The sequence below is a fragment of the Sinocyclocheilus anshuiensis genome, unplaced genomic scaffold (assembly GCF_001515605.1).
Source record: "Sinocyclocheilus anshuiensis isolate Anshui unplaced genomic scaffold, SAMN03320099.WGS_v1.1 scaffold1053, whole genome shotgun sequence".
NCBI lineage: Eukaryota > Metazoa > Chordata > Actinopteri > Cypriniformes > Cyprinidae > Sinocyclocheilus > Sinocyclocheilus anshuiensis.
In genome coordinates, this window is record NW_015555711.1 from 752,778 (window position 1) to 769,857 (window position 17,080).

At 44.7% G+C, this 17,080-nt stretch overlaps 1 protein-coding gene across 1 annotated transcript in view; it reads left to right on the plus strand.

Annotated features, from left to right (window-relative positions):
• Positions 1-17,080, plus strand: part of LOC107672034 (biglycan-like) — a 28,876-nt gene that overhangs the window by 2,114 nt on the left and 9,682 nt on the right. Inside the window, exon 2 of the mRNA XM_016465108.1 lies at positions 16,748-17,025. Coding sequence (XP_016320594.1) covers positions 16,779-17,025 — 247 coding nt within the window. The 5' untranslated portion in view covers positions 16,748-16,778. The remainder of the gene's footprint in view (positions 1-16,747; positions 17,026-17,080) is intronic.

Below are 17,080 nucleotides of genomic sequence, written 5' to 3' on the forward strand. Positions count from 1 at the left end.
AATCTGATTAGACCGTTAGCATCTCGCTCAAAAATGACCAAAGAGTTTCTATATTTTTCCTATTTAAAACTTGGCTCTTCTGTACTTACATCGTGTACTAAGACCGACAGAAAATGAAAAGTTGCGATTTTCTAGGCTGATATGGCTAGGAACTATACTCTCATTCCGACGTAATAATCAAGGAACTTTGCTGCCTTACCATGGGTGCAGCAGGCGCTATGATATTACGCAGCGCCTGAAAATAGGCTAACTTCCGCCAACGTGACCACCTGCTTGCACAAGGAGCGTGCCTTCCGTTGGAAGTTACCTAGTCCCAAATGGCACCCTAAACCCTCGCGGTCTTTCTCTGAGTCCGCACTTTCGTGACGTAATGCCGCTTTGACTGTCGGGTAGAAGTCTGCTGTGGAGCTCGCCCCGGTGCGGGCTCAGCAGAAGTGCGCATCGAGGGCGCATAGCGGCCGCAAAGGGGGTGCTTGCGAGCACCTTTCTGAAAGCCAAAATGACGAATGGGACACCCTACGGTCTCGTGGTCTTAACGGACACACGTACGCGGCGGCCATTGTAAGTCCACAAGATCGCAAGTTCACATGAAGTGTGCCATTTGGGACCGGGCCACTGTCTTTATGAATGGGTCACTGAATCATTGACTTACTCGTTTTGTTCAAAAAGGTAGATTCATTCAATAACGAAACACCACTGTGTTGACCGGAGACACACAACAGTTCTGTTGTTGTACAAAATCAGTGTCACATTGCAATCGTGCTGATATTCGGGGAAACCAGGTCCCTAGGGGGCGATAACGCTAAAATGACGACTGGGACACCCTACGGTCTCGTGGACTTAACGGACACACGCACGCGGCGGCCATTGTAAGTCCGTAAGACCGCAAGTGCACATGAAGTGTTCCATTTGGGACAGGGCCCTAGCTGGGGACTATTTTCAGACGCTGCGTAATATCATTGTGCCTGCTGCACCCATGGTACGGCAGCAAAGTTCCTTGATTATTACGCTGGAATGAGAGTATAGTTCCTAGCTATATCGGCCTAGAAAATCGCAACTTTTCATTTTCCATCGGTCTTAGTACACAATGTAACTACAGAAGAGTCCAGTTTTTAAATAGGAAAAATATCGCAACTCTTTGGTCATTTTTGAGCGAGATGCTAATGGTCTAATCAGATTCAATGATCGATGCCTGATTCTGCGATTGGAATTTATTTTCGATTCCCAACCCTATTCTTGCTATTCAAACGTTTTAATATTCCTCTTCCTTTAATCAGTTTAATCGAACAGAAGTTATTTTCTGTCATAAAAAATGTTAACATTTCAGTATCTATCTATCTATCTATCTATAAAAAATATAGGTCCGTATGAGATCACCGTTTAATAAAGTGTTTTTTCCCCTTTAAAGCAATGATTGCACCACTACCACCTAAAAAAAATAGGCACATGATGCTCATATAAAAAAATTGTCAGTTTCTATCAGAATTACTATGATGTTTTATTATTTATTTACAGTAAGTTTGATTTGATTGTTTAAATTATTTCTCACACGTTTCAAAGCTGAAATTTTGGGGCATCTCTGTCCTTTTCCATTTAATTTACCCTTACTTTCTCTTATTCAGTCTATCTCAGCATTCTCTATATGTAAAATTGTGGAAATGGCCAATATCTTTAAAAAAAATACTGTTTCACACTCAGTATAACTTATTTAACAACCTGCTCTGTTGATCAGGTCTGCCTTCACTCTTTGTTGTGCCGGTCGCCACATTCACGCAGATAAGTAATAGACATTGCCAGGCAGAAGCTTTTTTAGGGACTGAAGTTAACAAATTACAGTCAAGCCAGCAGTTAATTCCTGCCAAGCGCAAAGAGCCCAGAATCACCCAATGGTTTGTCAGGAGAGAAAGTGAGAGAGAGAAAAGTAAGTAGCCTAGTATGTGTGCATTCAACAGACAAAACGGCTCAATTTAGATGCTTGACTTTATTTGTGAGAAATCTTCATCATTTTGATTGGTGATGTCAGACTTTTATTGGCTGTTGAAAATTAAAAGCAAGTGTGTCATTGGACTCCCAATCAGACCACATTTAATGTGTCAAAGCTGTTCTTTTGAAAGAAATTCTTGTTTCTAACTAATATAACAAACCACAGATTCACTGAGGTCATGTGAGTTCACTGGCTCTCACGGTTAGTGCAGTAAATTGAACAGCTTCCTCCTCCCAACTTTGGTATGTCAGTTAGAGAAGTGCCATAATTTAACTCAGCATACAGCTTCTCATGATGAAGGCATTTCTGATTAAAAATCGCACTTGAAGATCTAGAGAAAAATATTTATGACGTTTTTATCTTTTCTTCTCAAGCAGTATTTTCCAGCATTTTTTGTCATATGTACCCCCACAGCTTCACAATCCAGAAATACTGTGGGTAAATAACAGACTCGCTAATGCTGCGTTCCATTTACCTCAAAAGTCGGGTGTTGGAGCTGGGAATGACGTCACACCAGAGTTGACCGCATTCCAGTACACAAGTCAAAAAACCAAGATGGACATGTCAATTGTTTGCAATACCAGTCAATAAAAACACATAAAAAGCAATATTTTTCAGAGATAATTCTGAAGTATTGTGTTCACAGAAAGAAGCTGGATTGTACTGTGTGTACTGTGTGAATTTATGAGACATATAGGCCTAGACAAAGAGAAGTGCTAATAAACTATATATTACTACTGTTTCACCTAATGTTAATGCACTGAGCAACTATGTTGGATTCCAAAGTCAGGGTTTATGCAGTTCCTCCGAGTTTTTGAATTGGAACTCTTGACTTGAGGGGGCATTCCGGTTAAAAGTTTCTATAGGAACTCCTATAGAATTTCTATAAGAATTTCCTAGTTCAAAGCTCAAATGGAATGCACCATAAGTACCACATGCTCTCCTATGATTGTTATCAATGCACATTTGTAGACCTTAAATGCATTACGCACATTATGTGTTTATTCCATAAAAAGGAAAAGATGCCAATGGTGGTGCTTCGTTTCTAAATGAAACACTAAATCAGTTGAATTAATGAGTCATTAACTCACTAGTCACTTTCTGTCAGCTACTGCATAATGATGTAACCTGCAGAAAGAGAGTCACTGACAAATCCCCAGCACTAATGCACAGACTGTCAGTCTTTATATAACATGCAAACACAGACCAGTGATACGAACAGTGAAAAATCCTAATGCTGTTGATCTGTGTATCAGCAGTCTTGCCATATCATGTGCATGTGTACTCTGTTACTGAAACTTGATTTGTTCACGTTTGTGTAGCTGCACAAACCAATGGCGCTTTAGCCCGCCAGAAAGGGTGGAGCCGACGTGTATATAAGTCGGCTCGCAGCGCCATTTCATCAGTATCTTCCCCATTCTGCGATGAGGATCATCTCTTCGCTGACTCTGCAAGAAGCCGAAGAAAGAAGACGGAAAGAAGCTCAACCTGCTCGCCGCCACCGAAGAGCCCCGGCAGAGGACGAGTCTCCCCTGCGGCCATCCGGTGCTTTCTAAAAGAGCAAATTTCCAGTGCGTGTTGTTGCAAATGTCGTGCCGCAAGTGCGGCTCATGCAAGGAGCCCTTGCACGAGTCAGACGGGCACAGCGAGTGTGTCGCCTGCCTGGGCAGCGCCCACACAGAAGCTGTGCTCGCTGACGGCTCATGTTCTCATTGCAAGAATATGAGTTTGTCCAGTCTCCGCTCGCGTATCGCCTTCTTCACTGAAGGCGGTACCTCCGGCTCTTCTCTCCCATTTTCTTTCTCTCCTAAGAGAAAGAAACAGCGGAGCAGTGGCTCTCTCTAAACTGGTGCGAGCGGTGTCATGTCGGCCCAAAGCCCGCGTGCCCCTCTTCTCCGCCCCGCCTCGTCGCGCCGGTGTGCTTCACATGAGAGGATCAATGTCCCTCCTCTGCAGTGAGTGGCTTGGTTTCCTTTGGCGCTTCCGAGGAAGAGATTGCCGTTGACGACTCGATGTCCTTGATGGCATCAGACACTGAAGGATGGTGCGCTTCCGGCGATGAGCCCGAAGCCCTCCCTTCATCCCAACCATCGTGGCAGGAACCGGACAGCGAGCTGATCCGTGTTCTCTCCAAGACAGTGGAGGATCTGGGTCTGGAGTGGTCGGCTCCAGATGAGCCCGCCCATGGTCTCTTAGATGAGTGGTTCCTGCCGGGACGCCGTCAGCTGTCTTCCCGCCAGCGGCCTGCCCCGTTCTTGCCTGCAGTTCACAGAGAACTGACCAAGACGTGGTGCGTCCCCTATTCGGTCCGAGTTAGCTTCTCCTCCTCAGCAGCTCTCACCACCGTTGTCGGCACTGAGGAAAAAGGCTATAGCAAGCTCCCCCCTCTGGAGGAGGCGGTAGCTGCTCACTTGTGTCCGCCGTCTGCCCTGGGATTAAAGGCCCATGCAGTGCATCCCTCGAAGCCCTGCAGGACCACTTCCGCTCTGGCCAAGAGGGCGTATGCAGCGGCCGGTCAGGCCGGATCGGCGCTGCATACGATGGCAGTCCTACAAGTGTTTCAGGCCAAACTTCTCCATGATATGGACGAGTCTGGCCAGCATCAGGATGATCAAAGAGCTGCGCACAGCAACTGATTTGGCTCTGCGCGCTATGAAAGATCAGGCTATCGGCAAGACCATGGCCAGCCTGGTGGTGTTGGAGCGCCACCTTTGGCTGAACCTCACTGAAATAAGGGTGTAACACAGTTCGTATTTCGGGGAAGAAGGAGGCGGGAACCGGCGAACATTTAAACTTAATTGTAATAATACAATAAACACAAAACTTAAAATAGCACAAACAGAAACAAAACAACATAAAATCCAGGCCTGGTCCTCTCTCGTCTTGCACTGTTGTCACTCCTCCTTTTATCCTTCCGGAGCTCCTCCGTGGGACTCGAGACCGGTGAGTGGCGCAGGTGTCGTGCATTATCACTTACTCCACCGGCCTCGCTCCGTTCCCATAGCTCTCGGCCCCGCCCCACTCGTCACAAAGGGATGCCGAGAAGATGGCCTTCTTTGATTCTCCGGTCTCGCCGAAGGGCCTTTTTGGCCCCGCTGTGGACGGGTTTGCACAGTGCTTCTCAGAGGCTCAGAAGACATCACAAGTGCTGCGTCACTTCCTCCCTAAGCGCTCTGGTGCTGCGGCCGCTAGCCGCCAGAGAGCCCCATCCACTCAGCCCGCAAAGCCGTCGCCGCCTCAGCCTCAGAAGTCTGAGCCCGGGCTTCAGTAGCACCCCCGGCCGGAAAAGCGGTTTCCTTACCCGAAGCGCCAAGGCCCATGCCCTCGACTAGTGCTGGACCCTGAGCCCCAGAAGCCGTCCTGACCCATCAGAAAGGAAGAGGAAAGGGTCAGTTCTCGCCTCGGCCAGAACTCCCTCAAAAACAGCTCGCTTTCACCCTCCATCCCTCCGAACACCTCTGAGTGATGGAGTTTTGTTTCCCAAGGGTCACGCCCTGCAGGTGCAGCGCGTACCCTAATGTTTTACCGCTGTGATAGCGGACCCAAATACTCAAAAGAGCGAATTTCCTCTTCCCACATTTACACGCGGGGATATCAGTTCCCCGCCCCCTCGCGGCAAACTTTCATTCGCAAAATTAGATCCACTTGCATCCCGGTTCAAGGCTTGGGCAGCCATACCAGGCGTGTCAAGCTGGATTCTAAAAACAATTCAACGAGGCTACTCGCTTCAGTTTGCTCGCAGGCCACCTCGTTTCAGAGGTATTATTCACACTTCAGTTCACGTTCTCCAACACGAAGTGCAAACACTGCTTGCAAAAGGTGCTATAGAAATAGTACCTACAGCAAACAGCGAGTCAGGCTTTTACAACCGCTACTTCCTCGTTCCCAAAAAGATGGCGGGCTGACACAATTCTGGATCTCAGACATCTGAATCACTCGCTTATGCGCCGGCCATTCAAGATGTTAACAATCAAACAGATCCTCGCTCACATTTGCCCCGAGGACTGGTTTTTAACAGTGGACCTGAAAGATGCTTACTTTCACATCCACATAGCCCCCCCATCACAGGCCGTTCTTGAGATTCGCGTTCGAGGGAGTGGCCTACCAATATACAGTCCTACCTTTTGGACTGTCTCTGGCCCCTCGCACTTTTACGAAGTGCATAGATGCTTACCCCTCTGAGGCAGATGGGAATCCGCATACTCTACCTCGACGACTGGCTGATCCTGGCCAAATCACAATGGGAATTAGTCGCTCCCAGAGCGCTGTTACTCAGCCACTTGGAGCGCCTCGGGTTGAACATCAACCTTCTGAAGAGTCATTTGTCACCCAGACAGCAAGTGGTCTTTCTGGGGACGATTTTGGACTCTGCCCAGATGCGGGCTTGGGTCACGCCCGAACGGTCCCTGACTATTCAGCGACTGGTGGTGTCCCTAAAATGGGGAACATCTCGTCCCTGAAGGTTTTTTAAGAGGCTGCTCGGCCTCATGGCGGCCACCTCCTCTGCAACTCCCTTGGGCCTGCTTCACATGTGGCCTTTCCAATTTTGGCTCAAAGCCAGAGTCCCGTCCCACGGTTGGCGCCTGGGCCACTTTTATATCAAGGTAAACCATCGCTGTATCAAAGCTGTGGCCCCTTGGACAACTTCATGCCTGTTTCAGTCAGGCGTACGGTTGGGACTGACCTCCAAGATGAAGGTGGTTACGACAGACACTTCCAACTCAGGTCGGGGAGCTTTGTTGGAGGGCAATCTGTTGTCCGGCTCCTGGTCAGCCCTGGAACGGCGCCTGCATATAAACTGTCTAGAGCTCCTAGCAGTTTTTCTGGCCTTGAAAACCTTCCTGCCGGCCTTACGCGGGCACCATGTCTTGGTCCATTCGGACAACACGACAGTGGTAGCCTACATCAGGCCAACAAAAAGGCATGATTTGGCATCCCCGGCCAGAGCTGTGGAGCCTTCATGTATGGAGCCTCAACGGGAGCTTACGCAGCTCCCAGCGAGGGTGAGTGATACCATTTTAGAGCCTAGAGCACCGTCTACAAGACGCCTTTACGCCCTCAAATGGTCAGTATTCCGTGACCCTTCCACACTCAATCATTCCCTCAAAGATGGCCATTCGATCGGCAGAAACGATCTGATCGTTAAGTTCTTGATGGCGCCTGGAGATTAAACCCTCCTCGTCCTCAGACCATTTCCGATCTGGGATTTGTCAATTAAGGCGGGGTCTACGAGGTCCTCCTTTCGAGCCACTACATTCGGCCGAACTACGCCCTTTGTCGCTGAAAACCGCTCTGCTACTGGCACTAGCATCGGTCATGCAAGTGGGTGACTTACAAGCACTGTCAATCAGTGCTTCCTGTCTGGAGTTTGGGCCTAGTGACTGTAAAGTCGTCCTCAAGCCTAGACATGGATATGTTCCGAAGGTGCTCTCAACTCCGTTCAGAGCCCAGGTAATTACCCTTCTGGCGCTCCCCGCTGCAGATGGTGAGCAGGGTCCCAATGTTCTGTGCCCCGTCAGGGCCCTGAGAATATATCTTGAACGCTCCAGCCTGTTCAGACAGTCGGAGCAGCTTTTCGTTTGCTTTGGAGGCCGCTCTAAGGGCTGCCGGTTACAAAGCAAAGACTATACCGCTGGATAATTGACGCTATAGCCTTGGCTTATGCCTCAGAAGGTTTGCAATGCCCCATAGGTGTGAGGGCCCACTCCACTAGAGGAATGGCCTCCTCCTGGGCTTGGTCCAGTGGAATCTCTATTGGTGAGATATGTGCGCCCGCCAGCTGGTCGTCGCCGTCCACGTTTGCCAGATTTTACAGCCTACATGTCCCTTCTCTCCGGGCATGGATTTTATTGGCTTAAGCTGCTTAAATTGCTTATTTCTCCCTACGGTGGAAATAGCTATGTCCAAAATTCCTCAGATATGCTCAGGACTCAGTTGGCTCATGTTCTCTAGGGGCCACCCATCAGAAAGGAAGAGGAAAGGGTCAGTTCTCGCCTCGGCCAGAACTCCCTCAAAAACAGCTCGCTTTCACCCTCCATCCCTCCGAACACCTCTGAGTGATGGAGTTTTGTTTCCCAAGGGTCACGCCCTGCAGGTGCAGCGCGTACCCTAATGTTTTACCGCTGTGATAGCGGACCCAAATACTCAAAAGAGCGAATTTCCTCTTCCCACATTTACACGCGGGGATATCAGTTCCCCGCCCCCTCGCGGCAAACTTTCATTCGCAAAATTAGATCCACTTGCATCCCGGTTCAAGGCTTGGGCAGCCATACCAGGCGTGTCAAGCTGGATTCTAAAAACAATTCAACGAGGCTACTCGCTTCAGTTTGCTCGCAGGCCACCTCGTTTCAGAGGTATTATTCACACTTCAGTTCACGTTCTCCAACACGAAGTGCAAACACTGCTTGCAAAAGGTGCTATAGAAATAGTACCTACAGCAAACAGCGAGTCAGGCTTTTACAACCGCTACTTCCTCGTTCCCAAAAAGATGGCGGGCTGACACAATTCTGGATCTCAGACATCTGAATCACTCGCTTATGCGCCGGCCATTCAAGATGTTAACAATCAAACAGATCCTCGCTCACATTTGCCCCGAGGACTGGTTTTTAACAGTGGACCTGAAAGATGCTTACTTTCACATCCACATAGCCCCCCCATCACAGGCCGTTCTTGAGATTCGCGTTCGAGGGAGTGGCCTACCAATATACAGTCCTACCTTTTGGACTGTCTCTGGCCCCTCGCACTTTTACGAAGTGCATAGATGCTTACCCCTCTGAGGCAGATGGGAATCCGCATACTCTACCTCGACGACTGGCTGATCCTGGCCAAATCACAATGGGAATTAGTCGCTCCCAGAGCGCTGTTACTCAGCCACTTGGAGCGCCTCGGGTTGAACATCAACCTTCTGAAGAGTCATTTGTCACCCAGACAGCAAGTGGTCTTTCTGGGGACGATTTTGGACTCTGCCCAGATGCGGGCTTGGGTCACGCCCGAACGGTCCCTGACTATTCAGCGACTGGTGGTGTCCCTAAAATGGGGAACATCTCGTCCCTGAAGGTTTTTTAAGAGGCTGCTCGGCCTCATGGCGGCCACCTCCTCTGCAACTCCCTTGGGCCTGCTTCACATGTGGCCTTTCCAATTTTGGCTCAAAGCCAGAGTCCCGTCCCACGGTTGGCGCCTGGGCCACTTTTATATCAAGGTAAACCATCGCTGTATCAAAGCTGTGGCCCCTTGGACAACTTCATGCCTGTTTCAGTCAGGCGTACGGTTGGGACTGACCTCCAAGATGAAGGTGGTTACGACAGACACTTCCAACTCAGGTCGGGGAGCTTTGTTGGAGGGCAATCTGTTGTCCGGCTCCTGGTCAGCCCTGGAACGGCGCCTGCATATAAACTGTCTAGAGCTCCTAGCAGTTTTTCTGGCCTTGAAAACCTTCCTGCCGGCCTTACGCGGGCACCATGTCTTGGTCCATTCGGACAACACGACAGTGGTAGCCTACATCAGGCCAACAAAAAGGCATGATTTGGCATCCCCGGCCAGAGCTGTGGAGCCTTCATGTATGGAGCCTCAACGGGAGCTTACGCAGCTCCCAGCGAGGGTGAGTGATACCATTTTAGAGCCTAGAGCACCGTCTACAAGACGCCTTTACGCCCTCAAATGGTCAGTATTCCGTGACCCTTCCACACTCAATCATTCCCTCAAAGATGGCCATTCGATCGGCAGAAACGATCTGATCGTTAAGTTCTTGATGGCGCCTGGAGATTAAACCCTCCTCGTCCTCAGACCATTTCCGATCTGGGATTTGTCAATTAAGGCGGGGTCTACGAGGTCCTCCTTTCGAGCCACTACATTCGGCCGAACTACGCCCTTTGTCGCTGAAAACCGCTCTGCTACTGGCACTAGCATCGGTCATGCAAGTGGGTGACTTACAAGCACTGTCAATCAGTGCTTCCTGTCTGGAGTTTGGGCCTAGTGACTGTAAAGTCGTCCTCAAGCCTAGACATGGATATGTTCCGAAGGTGCTCTCAACTCCGTTCAGAGCCCAGGTAATTACCCTTCTGGCGCTCCCCGCTGCAGATGGTGAGCAGGGTCCCAATGTTCTGTGCCCCGTCAGGGCCCTGAGAATATATCTTGAACGCTCCAGCCTGTTCAGACAGTCGGAGCAGCTTTTCGTTTGCTTTGGAGGCCGCTCTAAGGGCTGCCGGTTACAAAGCAAAGACTATACCGCTGGATAATTGACGCTATAGCCTTGGCTTATGCCTCAGAAGGTTTGCAATGCCCCATAGGTGTGAGGGCCCACTCCACTAGAGGAATGGCCTCCTCCTGGGCTTTGGTCCAGTGGAATCTCTATTGGTGAGATATGTGCGGCCGCCGGCTGGTCATCGCCGTCCACGTTTGCCAGATTTTACAGCCTAGATGTCCCTGCTCTCCAGGCATGGATTTTATTGGCTTAAACTACTTAAACTGCTTATTTCTCCCTATGATATTTCTCCCTCCTCAGCTATGCTGAGGACTCAGTTGGCTCATGTTCTCTAGGGGCCTTAACATAAGTGCTCCAGAACTGGGCTCGCAGAGCGGCTTAGTCTGCTTCTACTCATAGCACGACGTGATTGGATTCGTTCCCCATACACAACGTGAAGTGAACGTTCGAAAGGGAACGCTCCGGTTACTGACATAACCTCGGTTCCCTGAGATAAGAGAACGAGCGTTGTGTCACTTAACCATATTTTATATTGTACATTATAATGTGATCTAACAACATTCATTTGGCATTGACAAAAACAATTGATTTTACATTTTATTGGGCATTTTTAAATAAAGGACATTTATTGGTTATTGTCCATAACATAAAATAAACCAACATTCCGAAAAACATGAAGAAATTAAATGAGAATACTGATTGTAATTGATTATGACAATAGACCTTAATTAGATTAGATGCCATATTGAATTTAGTGAGGATGAAAACAAGCCTGTGAGGGATAGACTAGTCATTACAATGGCATGCACTTTATAAAGGTCCTAGATCACAGAATTTTCACAACTTTCAAACTACTTTATAGTTTTGTCCACTGAAAGTTTTTTTTTTTTTTGAGAAAGACATTTTGTTAGCTGAACAGTCAGTATGTTGTTAAACAACAGTACAATCCACTGAACACACTGTACTTCTGTCCCTCACAGCCTGATTTTTATTCATGTCAAAAACTGAATATGGCACTACCCTGACTAAGGTCTTTTGAATTTTAGTATCCCTTATAGTTTTCACAAAGCCACAGTTAAACCTTTCTTCTGATTACTGCCTATATGAAACAAATCTCTGTACTGTTTGTTTTTTAACAAAACATCCTGTGAAGAGGTCAGGAGCAGATTTTGACGGAGCACTTTTTCTTATTTCTGCTCTCCTCTGATATTTTATCTCTTGTCTTATTTATAGATTTTGGTTCATTCATTGTATAACTCAGTGGCAGGCATGCTATTGCCTTGGCTTTTAGCTTTTCAGGCTTAACTCTATGAATGAGTATTAAAGACATACAAATCAGACATAAACACACAGCTCACAGTGTGCAGGGAAATTCCCTTTTAGCTAATGTGTTAGTGTTGTGTTTTATTATTATTATTATTATTATTATTACAGTAATCATGGGAAACATGCTGCAGTGTTCAGAGAGCTCTCTGTGTGGGCACTGCTCAGTCTCTGTCATTTCGGGAGAGGCGTCTGCTGTGCGCTCTATTATTAAAATCTGACATTTAGTTAATTACTGTCTGTCTTTTTCAGAAACACCAGACTAGGTGGAGATTTAGAAATTAATTGTTTTAATGAAGAGAAAAGACATGTATTGATGTTCAAGATCTAAATATTAAAGAACATTGTTTCATAAGTTTATTAGACAAAAAGAAGACGAAGACAAAATGTAACCTCAACAGAAATCAAGAATTATTTTTCCAGTGTTTAAAGATATATAATCACACTATCAGTTATTAAAAATAATTTATTACTCATCACAAAGTTTCTGCATTCCTCAAAACAAAATCAAACCATCCGTGATTGTAATGGTACTGCATAGAAGCCATGATTAATCTCCACAGAATTGTATAATCAACTCCAGAGCCTGGTTTCTCCCAAGGTTTTTTCCTCCATTCTGTCACCGATGGAGTTTTGGTTCCTTGCTGCTGTTGCCTCTAGCTTGCTTAGTTGAGGACACTTATTTTCCAGCGATATCGTTGACTTGATTGCACAGATACTATTTAAACTGAACTGAGCTGGATGATGACATCACTGAATTCAATGATGAACTGCCTTTAACTGAAAATTGAGTGTTTACTATTGTCCTTTTGCATTGACACACTATTTTCCTATTTAATACTGTAAAGCTGCTTTGACACAATCTGTATTGTTAAAAGCGCTATATAAATAAAGGTGACTTGACTTGGCTTAGCTAAGAGAATACAGCACTTTCACTTTCACCTTGCTTCTGCCATCAGCTCTACCTCCACTCTCTCTTAATTTCTCTTCCATGTTCATGTGACTTTAAGACTGACATTTTGAGTGATAGAAATAGCTGTCTGCGTTCCACGTTGAGGAGTATGTACTGTGTAATTAGCAGCAGAAGCAGTTGTTATGTCTAGGCCATACCATTCCTCAAGTCACCGTTCTGAAGAGGACTGTGTCTTTAGACTGGAGTGATAAGTGCTGTGAGCTTTGGGTTGTCCACTGATGTATTTGGCTAAGGCCGTGGGATAAGATTATCTTTGTTTCAGCTAAAGTTTGTGTTTTTCTTTGTCAAAGGCATCAGATGTGTGTGGCTTTTGCTTATTGGCTGCTTTCATGCAGTCACTGTTTGGGATCACAAGTATATTTACTAACAGGTCTGACTCAGATCTTTTGTAAGTCTCACTAAATTATAAGTCACAGTTATGGCTCTGGTTCATTTTGAATCAGACTTTGAATCAAAATGACTCTTCAGTGATGAAGTCAGTTTAATCAGTAACAACGTTTGAGGTTGTTTTGTACTCATTATAAACAAGTGGTTCTTAAAGGGAACATCAAATGAAATTTTCACTTTTTTTTCTTTTTAGCTTTTTTGCATTTAGTTATGGCGTGTCTGCCAGCTCAGAAAAGCTAATAAATTTAAAAGACAGCCGGTTTGTTATGAGCAGTAGCTCATTATCATTTTAAGGGACATGCACTGAAACGGCTTACTGTGAACATAGCTGTTTTTGACAAGGTTAAAAGGGTGTTGTTTTACACAAACTTTGAGGAATTTTAACCAAAGTATGTTACAGACTTTTCATGGAAACCCTAAAGAATCATAACAGCTTGTGGAAAATGAGCATCCGATGTCCCCTTTAATGTTCACGAATCACATCCCCAGCTAACAGGTAACATTCTCAGAACTTTGGCTAACTTTGAGGCAAGGTTCTCTTAAAGGGGTCATATGATGCTTTTTTAAAGATCATTATTTTGTGTATTTGGTGTAACAGAATATGTCGACATGCTTTAATGTTCAAAAAGAAAACTTGAAATCGCATCATATGACCCCTTTAAAGCTGTGAACAAACATTCTTCCAGGAACATTAACAGAATGTTAGGTCATTGTTATCAGGTCTTTAATAATGTTCTCAAAACATTAGCACAAAAACGTCATTTATGCATCATTCATGGAATGTTTTTTTTTTTTCGGAAACGTTTAAGTTGCACATTCGCCTAGCATTTTTTTAAATGTTACTACTTGTTTCAGAATGCTCAGAGAACATTCAAAAGTTAGAGTTCCATAATGTTTACAATATAAAATGGAATACTTCCTTAATTTTTGCATAAAATGTTTTTAAAATATAAAAAACAGGATGTTCTATATGCTAAGAAAACATTTAGAAATAACTTTTTTATAACTTAATAGGAACATTTGCTAAATATTCTTAGAATATATTTTTGACACACTGGCACACATTTTAACTAAATGAAATAGACAAAGTTTTCCCAACTAGATTGTAATGATGCTAAGACACCTTCTGTCGCATTTGTGACAATATTATTCCCAGTATGGCGGCCTGCATAGCTGTATTTAGCACTACAGCACAACTGTATTCTGCTGATGTGCGAACATAACTTTTGAGATCCCACTCAAGACACCTTGTTTTGTTGAGCAGCTTCTAATTAAAGAGTTTCTGCTTGGAACAGTATTTTATCCCATAAAAACGACACATATACTTACCCGTATTATAATGTTTGTGTTCATAAATAACACATATAGTTTTCAAACTCTTCCGTGACAAGCAGGATGCAAGGACTTGTGTGTATTTGTGCCTCGGCCCTCTCCTCGCATTCCTCTGGCCAGTCCAAACCAAACCTTTTTTGGGGAGCGCAGTATAATTTAGCCGCTATATTTATAAATGGGTACATTTTCTTCCCTGTTTGCTTTTATTCCAGGTCAGCAGCATAAAAAACGGCTGTCGCTTTCCCACGTGTTTGACTTTAAAGTGAAAGATGGGCAGACGATATGAGAGGAACACACATAGATGTTGGCATGTCAGGATGAAGAATGGGATTCCATTGGATACTTTAGGCTTTAATGCCTACCCTGGATGAACTGATATTTAGCAAATGTTTGGATCAGCGACATATGGTCAGCTCTGGGAACTGTCAGGCACCATGACAAATTTTTATTGTAAATGTCTGTTTGTAGTCATTTCAAATATCTTTCTGTTGCCTCAGACCTAGACAACAAGTGTGAATGTTCACAGAAGATGATTGAGGAGTAGCTAAGGGGAACGGCAAAAGCATCCATGCTCATTACTATATAGAGACACAAAGGACTCAACGGACACATTTACATGAACAACGTTTGTGTGGGATCCCTCTAAGCTTAATGGGAGTCTTTACTGTGAGTTTGCCACGCATAAATAGGAACTGAGGCTAGTTTTTTTGACCTATAGGTGTCCCGCAATTCATTGTTCATCTTTGAATGCCAAATGTTATAACAGATATTATCTAACTTAGAAATAAACAAAAAAATAAGTTCATGGGAGGTCTTCTTGGATGCATAGGATAAAAATACATTATATGATATTATATGATATTATATGATATTATATTATAATATATTATGCCTGCTGTAGTGTTGTTACAGCAGACATTATCTAACTTCATAAAGTTCATGGGAGGTCTTCTTGGATTCATAGGATAGAAAATATATAATATATTATATTGTATATATTATAATTATATTGTAATCTTACTGTCTTAGTTGTATCTAGTATTTCTCTTAAAGTTGAGGACAAACACAAAAGACAAAGTTTAAGGAAATTTAAATGAGCTACTTTTGTGTAAAAATATTCTTCTGGGTAGTTTTTTTCCCATTTGATCCAGTAATTGAAACTGTTTATTTCCGTTTTATTGAGTATCTGGGATTTTTTTCATACCTTTTCAATACCTTTTCAATCTTCACTTCTGACTTATAATGTTGTTGAGGGAACATATTTGAATGTGGCTGTAAATTGTGACGGCAAGACATTGAGTTTCTCTCTTGGGAAACATGACATTCTCTGACATCTGGCTCCTCTCACTCATCCACATGTGTTTCTTCCCAGCATGTATAGGGAATACTATGGATTAAAGTGTTGTGACTCACTTGTGAAGACAATCATCTATGATGGCAGTGAGATTTACTGAAATGCTTTCCCCAGCTGGTTGGATTTAAAGGATAATTGTAATGTTATGTTGCTTGAGATATCACATTCAGTGTGAGGTATTGATTCAGGGTTATAGTTCAGGATGCAGGTTGGCTTTAGGGTGTTGATTTGGGTTTAGAACAGGTGTTGGCTTCAATTTTAGGCCTCGGTTAGATCAGTTTCAACACACGGGCCAAGGTTAAGTCAGAAACTGACAGGTGGGGGGTATGTGGCTGAACAGGGTTTGCGGTTTAGGTTACAGGGCCATGTTTAGGGTATCAGCGTAGTCCTCTGGTGGGTTCTGCGGACCCCAGATCCTTAACCACATCTTAGCCCCAAAATGTCTGGTGACGTCACAGGACTCAGCTGGAAGACATTGAGAAATTACATCATGAGTGGCTCCCCACCCTTTTAGTCACACACAAAACAGGGACTGTCAGAAATATCCCCTCCTACCTCCTTCCTGTCTAATGAATGGCTTGTTTTAAGATATGTTTTAAGAAGGCCAGTTTGAGTTTTTCCACCACCACACACCGTCTGACCAGACCTGTCCTACAGACACAGACTCACCGCTTGTCTCTTTAGTTTCCCCTTCGCTTAATTTTTTTTAAATGTCAGAAGATGATACCAAAAGATGTTTTTAACATCAAACAAACTTCTTTATGTGCGTTTGAATAATAGTACTTTTAGTACTTTTGAGTAATGTTTACATGTCCATGTTAAAGCTTTTAGTGTTTCTCAGGGAGGGCATGTCCAGTGCTGAATGATGTATTCATATTCAGATGGCAATGTTACAATATTCTCCCAAACCCCCAAATAACACCCTAGTTCCATCCTGTTCCTTGATGTACTTTGTGAAATCTGTTATAATTATTATAAACAGAACTGAGGAAATGGGTTGTGGGCTGAACTTGAAGAAAGGACATAGAGTCTTATTAACATTGTCCTTTGCGTAATTAACACATTCAGCTCCAAACAAACTAAAGGCTCTGTGTGTGTCACACTCAGAACAGGATATACACAGTTACATATAAAAACAGTTATGTCAAATGAAATAAACAATGATTAATCTCTTTTTGTCTCTTCCTCACTCAGGTCTGTGTGTGTGAGTCTCTGTATCTCAGCGATGTTCTCCTGCCGCTCTTTCCTGCTTCTGCTGCTCAATGTCTGCAGCCTGACTGCTCCCTCATTGGCTCTGCCCTTTGAGCAGAGAGGATTCTGGGACTTTGCTATGGATGGAGATGTGGGGGATCTGACGACGGTAATGATGAGAGATGAAGAGGGTTCAGCTGTGGAGGAGCTGCCGCCGGATGTGTCTTTATGCCCCTTTGGTTGCCATTGTCAACTCAATGTGGTGCAATGCTCAGACCTAAGTGAGTATCCATCCATCTATCTATCTATCTATCTATCTATCTATCTATCTATCTA